Source organism: Equus przewalskii, chromosome 17, assembly GCF_037783145.1.
Source record: "Equus przewalskii isolate Varuska chromosome 17, EquPr2, whole genome shotgun sequence".
In the NCBI taxonomy this organism is placed as follows: domain Eukaryota; kingdom Metazoa; phylum Chordata; class Mammalia; order Perissodactyla; family Equidae; genus Equus; species Equus przewalskii.
In genome coordinates this window covers 39,454,006-39,470,223 of record NC_091847.1, presented here as the reverse complement: position 1 = coordinate 39,470,223, position 16,218 = coordinate 39,454,006, and the positions used below count along the sequence as shown (strand labels likewise).

Sequence of the window (16,218 nt, the reverse complement as noted above, 5' to 3'; positions counted from 1 at the left end):
TGCTATTTCTCGTGTGCTATTCCTGACGCTATTTTCCCCCATTCTTATATATTATTATTTCAAATAAGCCTCTCAAATCCTTTGAGGAATAATCTGCACTATAAATAACATAAATTCAATTTAAAAACAATTTCCTAAAACATGGACAACATAAATCACATTTCATAGAGACTTTGTTCTAAAAACCTATCAGAAGATCCCAGCCTTGAACAGCTGTTACTTCTAAAGTGTGCTGAGAACGCTCACATTTTTGATAGATCCTCTTACACACCAAATTATTTAAAGCATGTATAAAGTGCTGCTCTTCACTCTCCCCTTAAAGGGCTGAGCACGTGCCGTGGGGACAGCTATGTGCAGGACTCCACATGGGGGGGGGTCAGCGTAAAAAGGGGGCATTTTCACAAAACCACTCTACACAAGTTCACAACCGCTCTCAAAAAAGAAAAGTAAGAGGGAATCCAAATATCATTTCAATCAGAATTTGAAAGATTCAATTACGATTTCTCTGAGGGGGCACAGGTGAACCGCGTGTAATCCTTCTAGGAGTGGCTGATTGAAAGACAAGCCACAGTGTTTGTAGGTAAAGAAGCTCTAAGCTACCGAAACGTAGTTGTGCATAGTCATGCGCTGTGTAACGACATTTTGGTCAACAAGAAACTACATATACGATGGTGGTCCTGTAACAGCAGTAACACACAGCCTAGGTGTGGGGTAAGCTATACCATGTGGGTTTGTGTAAGTACACTCTATGATGCTTGCACAATGACGAAATCGCCTAACGACACATCTCTCACAATGTATCCCCGTTGTTAAGCCACGCATGACTATACAAGTTTTTATGTTGAAAGCAGGAGTTTGTTGTCACTCTTTTTAAATGCATAGGGAGAAACTACTCACGAGAACAATGAACCCCACGTACAGCACATACGACGTGATAACGGTGGTGAACACAGTTCTGGTTAGTGTTCAAGCCACCAGTCCATTTGCACCTGAGACACACACTATGGGTTTTTGACACGCCCTACTCCTTGCCCCTCCGCCTACCTTGGAGGGAAGGGACACACAGGTCAGCTGATTTCTGCTCCCATCTCAGAAGAGAGGAGTGGTCTCCAGAACACACTCATGTCAGGGGTGAACCCATGGCATCTGCTAGAGCAGGAAGAGGACAGAGTGTGGACAAACCCCGTCTCCTTAGTTCTTACCCCCAAATCTCCCTCTACTGTTAGGGTGACCCCCACACCCACTTCCTTCCTGCCAGGGCTGGAGTCACCCCCTCCCCCAGTGTCCTACATTACCCTACTTTGTTTCTCCTCTTACAGGGTCCTAGGTTACCCCACCTCATCTCCCTCCTTTCAGGGCCCTGAGCTAGCCCCTCTCCCATATTCTCCAGTGTTCTGGGTTACCCCCTCCCCCAACTATCCAGGATCCTGGATTACCCCTCCCATCCTGAGGTACCCTCTTCCTCACACCCTCTAGGGTTCTGGGTTACTTACTCTTTCATGCTTTTAAGCCAAGAAAAATCAAGAGCTTCCACCCTTGTTTGAACCAATAGAAACCTGGATTTCCACTAGTCCTACCATCCTTTCTTAAAACAAACACTAGCAGAGGAAGGAACGCCATGACAAGGATTTTCCAACAGTACCAGTGAGATGCTCAGGGCTCCAAAAGATCGAGTATCTTAGGTGCACAACAGCAAGTCACTTAGCTTTTCTCGACAGGATACATTTGACAAATTCTCCACATGCCCAACAAGCAATGGACAAATGCTTTTTTCCTTCCAGGCTGTCACCTGAAATTCTGCCTTGAGATGTACATACATATGTGAATGCCAAACTTAATCCAGTAAGTTTGAAATTTACTTTAAACCCTTATCAAATAACAGCGCCCGTCTCTCCAGAAGACGTAAGGTAAAATTCAAACGAACAGAGGGTCATTTTTAAACCAACAATAAGGCATCCTGTTCCCTGGGATGCATGCACTGTGTTCTGCGGCAGCCTCGGGTGTGACAAGCTCGGCTGTCCATGACCTGGTCCACCTGCAGTTGAGAGCTGAGGGACACCTCACCTCCAGGAGGACAGGCAGAGCCACCAAGTGGGAAATTAAAGCAGTTCCATGGAGACAAGACAGAAACTTTTAAAACATCAAGGATGAAATACAACTCATTATCTGGCTTCATGGCCCAGTAAGCAAACAGGTGTGAGGACCCTCCACCCCCAAGACTGGCCTAGAAACACCCCCATCCCAGCTGACAGGGCCAGGCCTCAGATTTAAGTTCCAGAGGTAGCTAGGTCCTATCCAGAAGGAGAATAGTGAACTGCGGTTAGTGGACATGCTGAGCTAAACTGCTTCAAGGAGCTACAAAAAGGGAGGGCTGTGTAGCTAAATGACCTACTCAATTCACAGTGGAGAAAGCTCAGCCCTTCCTGGAAATAGAGGCAAATAAGGTGTTTTTACAGCTTTAGCAATCAAAAACAGTATTTATAATGACTAAACTTCTTTGGCAAGTATTTACCAACTAACATAGCCCAGACAACATAAAAGAACACTTTACATGAAAGATATCAGTCAGACTTTAACGCCCTCTGATGGGGCATCCCCTTTCAGAAATAGGGAACGGCAGTTCTTGGCTGATGGGCAAGACAGCATCCTATCCATGTGTGAAGCCCAGGACTCTAGGCCTGTTGGCACACTAGCTATAAAGCAGTAAGAAGGATTTCCAAGGGGCCGGCCCAGTGGCACAGCGGCTAAGTGCGCATGTTCCGCTTCGGCAGCCCAGGGTTCACCAGTTCGGATCCTGGGTGCGGACATGGCACCTCTTGGCACGCCATGCTGTGGTAGGCATCCCATATATAAAGTAGAGGAAGATGGGCACGGATGTTAGCTCAGGGCCAGGCTTCCTCAGCCAAAAAAAAAAAAAAGAGGAGGATTGGCAGTAGTTAGCTCAGGGCTAATCTTCCTCACAAAAAAAAAAAAAAAAAAAAAGAAGGATTTCTGAGGGGACAACAGTGTGAGGACACAGCACATCCCGGGGTGGGCAGTCGGGCTGGTGGTGCCGGGAGGGAGATGTTATGGACACAAAGATGGGGCTGGCATGGGCTATACTATCCCTTCAGCCATGCCCACACCACGTTTGGTCACTAATAGCTGTGTTCACAAAGCTGCAATCCAGCACCCAGCCACACCCTCAGCACATGGGCAGCACTGGTGACTTGGACAAGACTTTCTAAGCCAACCTGCAATCCAGTGGGACATGACCTGTGCTGTGATAGACACAAAGAAACCTGAAGACTAGGTCCTCACAGGCAACTGGGCTCCTTACCCCTCCCGCTCCAACAACAAAATTTCTCCCACATTTTTCTGCAAAGTGAATGTCACCTACTTTAAAAATTACAGGGCTTAGTTTTCTTTAAACCCACTTGTCCATTCAGTCAGCACCTATGTGACAAGCACCAGAGTAGACCAGTGGCTAGTGGCGACCAAGTTGGACAGCACAGATAGAGAGCATTTCCACCCTCACAGAAAGTTCTACTGGACCACACTAAACTAGACAGTTGCCGTACACATGGATGAGCACAAGAGACACGGAGATCTCTGTCTTCCTGAAGCCCGTGATTTGGGGAAACCGGCTTTTATCAAATAAGCAACATCAACAATCAAATTTTTAAGTCCTAAGTACTATGAAGGGAACTGCAAAGTGACCCAAAGGAGCTGGGGGAGGCGAAGGCGCTGCCTAGAAGACTGGCAAATTTGCATGTAAAATGGCAAACATTGAAACAGAAGGGCCTCTATTCCCCTAGAAAGAACGAGAAGTCCTGCCCAGAAACAGACAGCAGGCCCACAGACTCAAGAGTTGCCTGGAGTTCAGAAACACAGCTCCTCTGACAATTCACAACAGCATGAGGTCACCAGTTAGGCATCTCTGATCATTTTGGGCCGACTGACACCAAACACTGACATGGAAACAGTCATTCAGTTGGGTCGGGACTTCGTGGGAGCCAGCACCTACTTGTCATGGCTGTGGAATGCCCAAAACAGAGATAAGACAGGCATCTGATGGGCTCTTGTCATGTTTCAGGCTGCCCAAAACCATGGGACCAAGACCGTGAATGTCACAGAGCAAAGGGCCTCGGCTGCCTTGAGGGCAGAGCCGCTGTGGGAGACACACCAGCAAGCCCAGTCCTTTGAGCTTTCTTCTGACAGTCCCACGACTTCTCCAGCCGAGTGACTGTCATACTACTTCATCGGAGCGCGCACGAGGAGAAGCACTGAAGAGCTACCCGACTACCGCTGGATTAGTAAAGGGCTGGATCCAAACATCAAGCAGACAGAAAAACCAAATGGCTCCAGAGGCTGGGGAAGAGGGAGACTTAGATAAATTAGGCTCTTCACTCTACGAAACCAGTAGAGATATTCTGCATGTTTTCTAAAAGCCATGGGTTTACTGCAATAAATGCCCAAACTAAACATTGTTACCACTTTACATGAATGTCTTACAAATAGATTATACTTTCTTGTCTCTTTAAACCTAAGATAGGAACCATCCCCTTTTGTGATGATGTCTAGTGACTCTGGGTCATCAGCAGGGAGACAGTCAGGGTACTGAAGGCACCCAACTGTCCCTACTCCCACCATCCCCACATGGACTGGCCTGAGTGACGACGACGGACCGTTCCCTGTGCTCCCTCCCCTCTGGCTGTCAGCTGTCAATCACCTCTCACCGATGACCCGCTGCTTCCAATCAGCAACAGGCACAACAACCACCCTTCTGCAAAGTAAAGTAGACACACTAGGACTGCAAGGGTCTCTCCTGGCAGAAAAGCACTTTGTGCATGGATTTACCACCCCCACTTCTGGAATGTGGCTGAGACAGAAGAGATGGACAGGTAGCTGTGCTCCAAACAGGGCACACAGCTGCACAGAAAACAACGGGCCCTTCAAAGACGGGTGCACGAGCCAAAAGCAGACCACGGAGATCCTGCCTACTAACCCCATCAACTCCTATTTTAAAGCCAAGCTGTTCGTAGCTAAATGCATACTGAACAGACTTGTAGAAACTTATACAAGGGTTCAAAGAGAAATAATGAACTGCATTATTCATACAAAGCTTCGAGTTGTTCCGTCATCTTCTTAGACCCCAGACAGGGTCCCTCTCAGGATCCCACCCTCAGGCTGTGACTGGAGACAGACAAGCTCCATCCTAGAGTGTTTGAGACACAGAGCACCACTGACCACACCCAGGAAAGAGGACCAAACAAAACCAGGAAACAAAACAATTGCTTTCCCTTCCCAGGGGCTAAAGCAATTAGAACCAGTGCACACAGCAGGTGTGGCTGGCACAAGCCGGGGAAGCGCCAGGCTGCTGCGTGGTGAGAACAAGGAATATGAGCTGACAGGGCCTACTGTTCCAGGAGGCATTCGGGGTCAGGTAACATGGACCCTACGGGCCAAATCCCAAACACAGACCTCAACATCTGAGTGATTCATGCAAAGCCCCCTATTTGCAGCTGTTCCCTCATCTAAAACTTCCTGTGCAAGACTTCAATAGATTCCTCTGACAACCGCAGACCTGGAAGGGAGGAGGGTTCGGGGTAGTAGACACTGGAGGTCATTTCTGAAGGAACATAGGAGAAAGGTATGAGACAGAAAAATGCAGAGAAGCAAGACTGGTTTTATTGACACACAGTCTACAGAGCTGCCGGGTCCCCCTAAGCCTGAGAAACAGTGCTCAGCTTTTTCTCAGCTTAACTTAAAAAAAAAAAGTCTCTCAAACTCTTGGCTGACGAAATTCGCCCTACCGCCTGGTGAGGAAGGGTGCGAGCTGCTTCTCAGGCTGCAAAGTGGTCTGAAGGTGACGCACGAGGGTCTGGAAGGGGCTGAACTGCTACTCATCTTCTCATGAAGATTGGTGGGAAGTCCGCAGTTTCTCTTACACGTCTCTTTAGCCATCACCCTACCAGATTCTCAAGGAAGGGGAGGGGGGTTGCTGAAATTCAGGACTGGTCATCACGGGACAAAACAGACCACTCCCCCAGAGCCCTCACATGCAGGCCTTCTCTGGAGTTTTCTTCCAGAAAGAAAAATCATCTTCAGTATTACAGGTTGGAGATTCCCACATGAGCCAAGCATGTGCCATTACTATCACCAGCACTAACCCCCCAGCGTCATCACGGGCACCTCTCATCATGCTGTCACTGTTAAGCCGGGCACTTTCCACAGCTTTTCACAGCAATTCTCCATTTGTCCTGAAGTCATGACTCATCTGAAATGACTGGGATGCCTGTTAGGAAAACAGAGTCCTGGGCTCACCCTGGACCTAATCAATCAGAATTTCTGGGCACAAGAGCCCAAGGGGTATATTTGGGCAAGACTGCCTTATCTCATTCAGTCTTCACCATGATCTGGAAAGCAGGTACTATTTACCCCATTTGACAGGGAGGCAAAGTAACTTGTCCAAAGGTGCTAAACTAGGCAATGAAAGGGTAGGGATTCAGACCTTCTGGCTGAGCCCAAAGCAAAATCAAGCACTGACCTACTCAGCTATGCTACTGGCCACAACACAATACGAAAGTGGAAGGAAACTTCTTTCACCAAACTCTAGAGTAGCCTGTACTATTTAAATGGGCGGGAAAGACTCCATAAAGAATTAAGAGCAATATTTAAATCTACACACGTTTAGCCCCAAGCCTAATCCAACCCCATTTGGGGTCCTGTGTGCTCCTTGGAACCAGGGGCCACGCCACCTCCTCCCACGGCCCACAACTAGCACTGCAGAGCATGGCAGCAGCCCTGGAGGGAGGGTGCCAGAAGGCTCCGAGATGCAGGCGTGCAGTCCCCACCAGGAAACTCTCTTGAGGCTTTCTCTCAGTATGAGCTGGCCAATAAACTCAACACACTACCATTTGGCTTGTTAGAAAATCATTAAGAAGCATTTGGAAATAAATCTGTGCAAGAGAAACATAAGTCATATACACTATGTACACACATAGGACACAGCCTGGAAATGCATATTAAATATCCTTGGTTACATCTATTAAACAACTCATAACTTAAAGTCTTACATTCTAGTACCAAGTAAGTCAAATGGGAAATTTCCAAGCAGCATTATCCATATTTATCTGACATTTCAGATCTTCATTAAGATGTACTCACCTCAGGCTTCCTTCCCACACTACAGTTCACACACATACCCTGCACCAATGGAAATGGACTTGGTAGCTTGTATTTGGTGTTTTAAGTTGTCCCCATGAGGCCCGAGTCTACTCTCATTGCACAAGGCAAGCCCCAGCCTTCCTTACTGAGCACCTTTGACTCAACTGAGCACAGGGCTGGAAGCTCCTGCCCTGCTCATTCTGCACGGTGGCAGGAGACCAAGTTGGTTAGGACGTGGGAAGACTGCAAAGCAGAAGCCACCACCTTATTTAGGTATCTCTAAGCTGACATTCACCAGATGCACAGGAACTACGAATCTAATTCAAAATGATTCAAATTTTATATGCTTCTAGAAAAGTTTTACTATTCATTTGGGAAGGTTTAAAAGCTCTAAACTTCAAATGCCTCATGATAAAATAACAATAAGACTACATGCATCCCAAGTCATTCTTAAGACAATTAGGCCAAAATGGGGGCTAAAACATTAAGAAAGTTGGCCCAGACTACAAGCAGTGGAATCATAATTACCTGTTTCTCCCCACAGCGTGTCGGTGCCATTGACGTCTATTTCATGTTCCTTTTCCAGTTCCAGCAAGCACTGGACCACCTGTCAGAAGTGGCAAGATGATTTAAGGTGAGATCTTATAGCCATATGCACTTATCGCATCCCACATATCAAAGGACAGTGTTTTTTTTTAACCATGATTATCTCATGCTGCACAAGGAGAGAAAATATAATGAAAACCGTTTTCAAGCATAATTCATATGCTATTCACATTTTCACTTTGAGAAGAACTAAAAAAAAAAAAACTCAGTGAATTTCAGCAACATTGTTCAGGATTACTAGGTACTCAGAATTCTAATGAATTCCAACGTGACCCAAATATGCCAGCCTAATCAACAGAGGACACGGGAGATCACACAAAGTGCAGTTGCTGCATAAATCGCCAGAAAATGGTGAATCCATTTTTTCACAAGTATGGAAAACAAAGCGATGTACACCTTTTCAGTAAAATAAAATAAATGGTAGTGTCTAGATGATTTTCCATTGACAGCATTATTCTTCTTTTCCCTATGAGAATACTCCCCGTCAAAGTGGTTGGGTCACAGGTGTGGAGGCAGGAGTGCTAGCTTATGGGGAAATGGAAGTAACTGAGCCCCAAACCAGAGCCAGAGTTCACCCTGTGCAATAGCAGCGACAGGAGAGCAGGACAAAGCCATTTTCCAGTCTCCCAATCCACGCCCTCTGCGATAGGCTGAATAACGGCTCTGAAATCTGTCGCCATCCTCCTCCCGGAAACCTGTGAACATCACCCTAGATGCCAGGAAGGAATCTGCAGATGTGTATATGAATCTTGAAATGGGATGATTATCCCGAATTATACACCTGACATAATCACAACTCTCCTCACAGAGGGACAGGAGGAACCAGGGTCAGAGGAAGGAGGAGATGGGACGACAGAAGCACAGGTAAAAGTGATGCCCTGTGAAGACAGACGAAGGGGCCACAAACTAAGGAAGACAGGTAGCTTCCAGAAGCTAGAAAAAAGCAAGGAAACATCTCCTCTAGAGCCTCCAGAAGGAACACTGGCTTCCTGACACCTTAGTTTTAGCCTTTTGACTTCCAGAACTTAAGAGAATAAGTGTGTGTTGTTTTAAGCCACGAACGTCTGTGGTCGCTGGTTACAACAGCATTAGGAAACTAACATACCCTTCCAGTCTCTGGTGAATGAATCCTGCCCTCTTCCATGAAAGTCACTGGCTATGCTGAGGCTGCTTTTGCACAGCATTCCTCCCAGCCAGCTTTAAAACAAGTCTAGTTTAACACGAGTTGAGACAAAGGTCACTGTCCTCCCTACGATGATTTACCACACTCTGGACCCACTCAGATTTTGGGAACAGTTTAAAAATGAAAAACATTTACATTTTCTGATATGTATAGTCAACATGCTCTCTGTGTATCTATGTAAATGAGTATTTAAAAAATATTTATTTATAGTTTTATTTTAAAGGAATAATAATAAACCCATCAGATGGTAACACAAGACATTTTTACGAAATGTGTATTTTTAAATAAAATGAATATTTGTTCCAAAACTAAAACATATATGTAAGTTGACTGGCATTGTTTCATATTTTTGTACATCTCTTTTATGGCTTTCTTAAGAGAACACAGCTCCAATCTCTTATACGTTTCCACATTCAACTTGCTGGAATATATTGTGTTGTTTGAAGCATTGTACGTGTGTATTTTTAACGTTTTAAATGCCAAAAATCAGCCAGTCAGCAGTGCGTGTGTACATGTGCTCATGTCTGCCCTTGTGTTTTAAATGCCAAAAGGCAGCTAGCCAGCCAGTCACCTTTGCACCCAAACTGGCTTTAAGTCATTGTGGGGAAGAATCTTACCAAAAACCAGCAACTCCATTTGCTTGAAGATAATACAGAGTAAGAAATACATGGAAGAGCGCAGGTAAAATATTATTAAATTCACAGACACGGGTCAGGAGATGACAACTAAACCTTCAAACTGAGGAATACCGACATCTTTCATAAATAAGTGCTCTATTTAACTACTGCCTGAAGTCTTCCTTCAGGGCGGGAACTGCGAATGACAAGCATTCTTACACGCTCTCCAGCACTGAAGTTCTATTTTTAAAAATCCTTCCAATACTCAAGAACAATTTTAGAATTAGGATTCCATGTGATTATTTTTAACAGATCACGAGGACAAAAGAATGAATCAAAGGTTAAAAAAAAAAAGTGCAAGACGAGTGAGGCTAGTCTAGAGGGTAAAGGCAGAAAAGGGAAGGGAGAGAGAAAAAGCAGCGCCGACAATGAACGCTATGGAAAAGGTCCACGTGGAAGCGGCCTTGCCCCATAGCGAGAGCGCATGCGCACCCGAAACTGGAACTGCGGGCTCTCCAGGTTTTCGCTCACGGGAGGATGTGATGCCAACAGAAGATCTTTACACGTGGTCAAACTAACGCTTATCCCTTGACATCCTCATTTTCTTTCATTCCTTCAGTGTGTCACAGGTAGCAACTCAGACGAAGGTGATTGGCAAAAACACCGACCCACGGGGCTAAGGCTTCCAGGTTCCCAAGAAGGGCTCCCGGCACCCTCACTCACCGAGCCGTGGCCCATGCTGGCCGCCGCCGTCAGCGCCTGCTGCAGGGCTTGGCTCTTCCTCAGCGCACCTGGCTGGGGAGGACCGGCCGACCACTCACAGGTCAGCAGGTACCGGAGAATGTCACCGTGGCCCCTCAGTGCGCTGTGGACCAGCGCGCACTGGCCTTTCTTATCCAAGTGGTCCACCTGCGGGGCAGGAACAGAAGGTCACAGTTTAGTATTACCTCTCTGAGAACATGTGTGAACCATAAACACCGTGTGCAAACCCCATCCCACTGCAGAGCGATGTGGGGTTCATGTTCCAATGCGTCTTTCTGGAGAGCACCAAATGTCCGTTTGAATGACTTGGTCCTAATGAACACACCCACCACTGCAGGCCTCGGGCCTCCTCTGTAGATCTAGTAGTCACAGGCCACCCGCCTCACTCCCTGTGCCTCTCCAGGAAACGACTCCGAGTTCTGAGTCCTCTGGGGAGTACGTGTGAGGACGCACACCAAACCACAGCCAAAGCCCTGTGCTTCCCACCTTCGGTGGCCTGAGTGGCCTGAGCTGTGATGAGCTCCGATTTGGAGGAATAGAGCAGGTCTTTAGTCACCAAGCCAGGGCAGCTAGCAAAAGGGAGGGATTGAGAAAACACCTCTCTGAACAAGGAAGGTCAGGAAGGGACTCAGAGTGGCATCTGACTGGGGAGGGAAGCTGCTTGCAGGCGGGTGACCTGGGACATAATAGTAATAAAGTGTGGCCACAAAGCAGGGAAGCCCAGCTAGCCACAAAGTTGGAGTGTCTGAGTGCTGTGTACCTACTAAAACCCAAGAGGCAGCAGGCAACGTGTCATTCCCTGTCCAAACCCAGCAATGTAGGGCTGGAAGAGGAGCCCAGGGTCCAGCCTCGCCTTGCTTGCAAATTCTTGGGATGCTCTGTACCCCCACCCAGAGGCTTTGCAAAAGCCACATATGTAACCCCCACCCTCCTCCTACACAGCCTTCAGCCAGGCTGGGGAGGGGCCTGCTAGCCTCCGAATAAAGCTAAGCCACAACTTGGATATGGGAATGGAGGCGTGGTGACGTACACTAACGCTCACACGGGCAGCCTTAACTGCAGCATTTCCCTTCTCCGGTCCACCCCAAAATGTTGTATTTTTGAGAGAAAAAAACAAAAAGGCGCCCACAGTTACTATATAAGCCTAATGTCTTTTTGTTGAACCTTAAATATCCTAAATACAAATAGATTTAGTCTGTTCTTTTTTAAACGCATCGCCTCCCCATGAAATTCTGATATTAAACCTAAACAGTTTACGGTGAGCTTGGCATGGTTCTTATCTATTAACATTGATAGTCCTAGAGCCACCTGTTTAATATATAGTTACTTCATATTAATGCTAGTATATTATTTAATGCTCACACTACATACTGGTGTTATGCCCATTTTATAGATGAGAACCTGAGGCACACAAGCTCAACAACTTGCCCAACGTCCTAGCCAGCAGTTGGAGACATGACGATTCTGGTCCATTTAGCTCCTGCAGCCATGTGCTTAAGCACATACATGGCTTCTAAGACTCACAGAACTCATTTTATTGTTTTAAAAATGACATGAATGAAATGGGATAAGATCAAGAGAGGGGGAAAAAAAATCAAACATTTAAAATCTTTTCAACCAATCTGTGATAAGTTTTAGGTTGCCACTTGCAGGCTTTTGAAAGGATGGCCCTACTTATGCTGGTGGCCAGGGGTCTCCCTGGTACCTTGCCTCCCCTTGGGCAATATTAAGCAGAGTAGGAGCTTATGAGCAAAACACATGGCCTCTCTCTCTCCAAGGCTGGACAGTCGAGCACGCGCATCAGACATCACACACTGACCAGCGCCTACAGCTCCACCCTGCTTATGTGGCAATTTCTGTTCCCTGTAATTCAACAAAAAAGAGACTGGCCCAGCTGATGATAATTCCAGCAAGGACCTAAAGACATTCCCCAGACCCCACCCCTCAGGGGAAGGCTGCTGCTTACCCTGGCCCCCTTCTTGGCCAGCAGACACACCAGCTTCATGTGGCCGGCAGCTGCCGCATAGCAGAGGGCGGTCATGCCATTCTCTGACATCCCATCCAGGCAGGCACCAAATTCCAGGAGCAGAGTGACCACTTCCTCGTGGCCGAGGTGAGACTGGACGCACAGGATGGGGGCATTATTTAACACTTCTGTCCTGTAGTTCACGTTGGCCCCTCCCAAAATCAGGAGACGGCTCACCTGTTGGATAATGTCCCCCAACAAGATTAATTTCGCACATAAATGTCAGTCACAACAACATTTGTGGAGAGGGGCAGTATCCTCATTTTAATCCAGTGGTTCTCAAACTCGAGCGTGCACCAGTCTTACCTGGGAAATGTGCTAAAAATGCACATTCTCGGTGGTGGAAATCTAAAATGGCACAGCTGCTATGGAAAACAGTGAGGAGGTTTGCCAAGATCCAGCAATCCCACTTCCAGGTATATATCCAAAAGAAAAGAAATCAGGATCTGGAAGAGGTATCTGCATTGCCATGTTCACGGCGGCCCTATTGACAACAGCCAAGAGATGGAAGCAACCGAAAATGTCTGTCGACTGATGAATGGATAAACCGAAGTGGCATATACAGATGATGGAGTATTATTCAGCCTTTAAAAGGAAGGAAATCCTGTCACATGTTACAACATGGATGCACCCTGAGGACATTATGCTTCGTGAAATAAGCCAGTCATAAGAAGACAAACAGTGCATGATAACACTCACGTGAGGTACCTAGAGTGGTCAGATTCAGAGAGACAGAAAGTAGAATGGGTGCCAGGGGCTGGGAGAAGAGGAGGGGGACATGAGAGTTGTTTAAAAAGTATGGAGTTTTAGGGGCTGGCCCCGTGGCCGAGTGGTTAAGTCTGTGCGCTCCGTTGCAGGCGGCCCAGTGTTTCGTTGGTTCGAATCCTGGGCACGGACATGGCACTGCTCATCAAACCACGCTGAGGCAGCGTCCCACATGCCACAACTAGAAGGACCCACAAAAAGGATATACAACTATGTACTGGGGGGCTTTGGGGAGAAAAAGGGAAAAATAAAATCTTTAAAAAAAAAAAAAGTATGGAGTTTTAGTTTTACAAGATGAAAAAGTTCTGGAGATCTATTGCACAATAACGGGACTATACTTAACACCACTGAATTCTACACTTAAAAATAGTTAAGATGGTAAATTTTACATTATGTGGATTTTTTTTAACCAAAATTAAAAATAAAAAAAAGTTAAATAGCCCATTCTCAGGTCCCACCCCTGGATTTCTGATTCAGTAGGTGGAGTGGGGTCTGAGAATGTATACTTTTAATGAATTCCCAGGTGATACTATCTAGGGACCACACTTTGAAAGATCACCGTTTAATCTAAATAAAAACAGAAAATTCATTTTTCTGGTAACAAAATAATCGCAGGATTAAATAATTAACAGTGAGATAATAAGCCAAAAGTAAATGCAAATGCTCTTTCCTTCATAAAGAAGTGTACCTAGAATAAAAAGCAGAACACGTGAAAATGTTCTTGTGTCCCTGGGATTGTCAGCAGCACAAGACTCCCAGAAAATAATCTGCTTTTTCTACTAATTACTATCTACCTCCCACTAACTGCTTGGATCCAGATACCAGGGGAAGTTTTTCATGTGTAGATTTTAAAATAAAATCGCTGAATACCTTATGCAAATGTTAACTATACTAATATCTTCTTCAAATCTCCAGATCACTGAAAAAAGTGACACTCCTTTAGGACCTATTAAGATGCCCTCTCTGACCTCTCCCAGCACCCTTCCCCCGCCTCCCCCATTGTGGCCACGCTGGGTCCAATGCTTGTCCTGCAATGATGGCAAGCAGGCCCCGCGTCCTGGCCTTTTCATAACTTATGGTTCCCTCTATCAGGAATGCCCTTTCCATAGACACAGATGACAAAAGATCACTTCCTATATAGGTCTCTGCTCCAATGCCAGGACACCAGAGAGCAGTTCCAGCCCCCCAGCCATAGAGAATACTCCCATCCCTCCCGCCATGCGCACCCGTCCGCGCACACGCACGCCCCCACGCACGCATCAACCCCAGGCACTCTCCACCCACTCCGCACACTCCATCTTCCGGCTTAGCCCACTGCACCACATACCGGCTGTAAGATTCAGAAGTTCACAGAGAAGAAAGGCCAAGCAAGGCCCTCCACCAACAGGATGGTCCGCGCGTCAGATCCTCCGCACCTCTAGGACTGTCACTTACATTTAAGCAAGGACAGATCGTGTACAAGTGCCAAGAAGGCCCCATGAGCCACCACACGCCCCGTCGTTGTTTACACCCATCAGAGGGACTATCTTGTAGCTCCACCCAGGGCATCAACAAGCCAGCCTCCAGGCTCCCACTGCCAACCAGCACTTGTGGATGGACAGGCAGAGAACACATGGACGAGAAATGAGAAAAGGTGTCCTTGGTCTGACACTGACATGTAATGCACGACCTTGCGCAAACGACCTAATCGCTGACGAGTCTGCTGCACAAATCTACATGGGTTCACTCTTAAAAATAGCACCAGACTCAAAAATGATTCAAAAGCATTTTAAAATTCTAAGTGCTAAACAAAAGGAAGGGTATTTTACAAAATTATTTCCCTTTGAGCAACAACTTAGAATGGAAAGAATAGGGTAACGCTGGTGAAATACTTGGGGACTTTATGGATGCCTAGGAAATTGGTTCTTAGTGAGAGGAGTACAAAAGAACCTTAGCAGCTTTTTCAAAACACACATAACACCACTGAGGGGCACATCAGACTCTGGTCACCACAGGACAGTCAGGAATAGTTTGTAAATGCCCTGGGTGACCTTGACAGCCAGTTACCGTCTCTCCCATCAATCCTATCCTCTCTTGAAATCCATGAGCCTAAGAGAAAAAGATGAGGGATTAAGTAGTCTGAGTTCTCAATCCCTCCTTAACTAACTTGCTGTGTGATTTTTAAAAATTACTCAACCGCTCTGTTCTTTCAGGTGCCTCCTAAGAAAATAGTAGTATGCCACCCCATTCCACCCGACAGGTACTCTGTGCTAACAATGTCAGAAGGTGTACTTTCAGTTCTTTCTTGCTGAATACCTTAGACGACTTTATCTAGAAGGTATGTACTTAGGGGTAGAGCTTTACCTAAAGATGGCTGTCATCACTTCACACTTCATCTACTTCTTGGGAAAAACGTTTCCTTTGTTGGTGTAATGCTGTGGGTATTTTTAACGTTTAACCCCCAATCAGCTCCTGGATCTTCCTCTAGCCCATGGTTCTGAACCGCGCTCTACACTGAAACCACCTGGGAGCTTGAATGTTTCCAGTGCCCGAGCCCCGCCTGGGAGACTCTGACTTGGCTGGGGTATGGAGCGCTCCCGGGTGATTCTAGCTGGCAGCCAGGACTATAAACACATCAGGTGATAAATGCACCTGTGGAGCATGGGCTGCTCAGTGCCAGGAACCCTGCCAGCTGTGTGATTTGGGGCAAGCTACCAACTGCCCTCAGCCTCAGTTCCCTCGTCTGAAAGATGGAGCTAACAATTTCACTTCGTTGGGTTGTTGCAAGATTAAAAATGAATGTGACACACACATACACACGCATACAAAGCACTCAGGACAGCCCTCAGCATCCTGTCGATGCTAAATAAATATTTGCTACTGTTATAACCACCTATCATGGAATCTTCAGAAGGGGCAAGAATCCAGGTCCCTGACCCCTGGAAGGCACTGGAGGGTGCTCTGCCCCAGGCACCCAGCGACCTGAAGGTTCAGCCCCCCTGGCCATTCACCAACACAGAGCAGCAGGGAAACCTCATGCTTATTCGAGGGCACAAGAGAGTCACCTGGACCCACCCAAGCCCCATGGAAGGCAGCTGCTCTTAACAACTGCCAACGGGCACATCCACAAG

General features: G+C 46.7%; 1 protein-coding gene across 50 annotated transcripts in view; it reads right to left on the bottom strand.

Annotated features, from left to right (window-relative positions):
- Positions 1 to 16,218, bottom strand: part of TANC1 (tetratricopeptide repeat, ankyrin repeat and coiled-coil containing 1) — a 229,150-nt gene that overhangs the window by 21,722 nt on the left and 191,210 nt on the right. For all 50 annotated transcript variants that reach the window (XM_070579917.1, XM_070579897.1, XM_070579905.1 and 47 more), the window contains 3 exons: positions 12,284 to 12,520; positions 10,279 to 10,464; positions 7,678 to 7,756 (listed from right to left, as the gene is read on the bottom strand). In XM_070579917.1, coding sequence (XP_070436018.1) covers positions 7,678 to 7,756; positions 10,279 to 10,464; positions 12,284 to 12,520 — 502 coding nt within the window. The remainder of the gene's footprint in view (positions 1 to 7,677; positions 7,757 to 10,278; positions 10,465 to 12,283; positions 12,521 to 16,218) is intronic.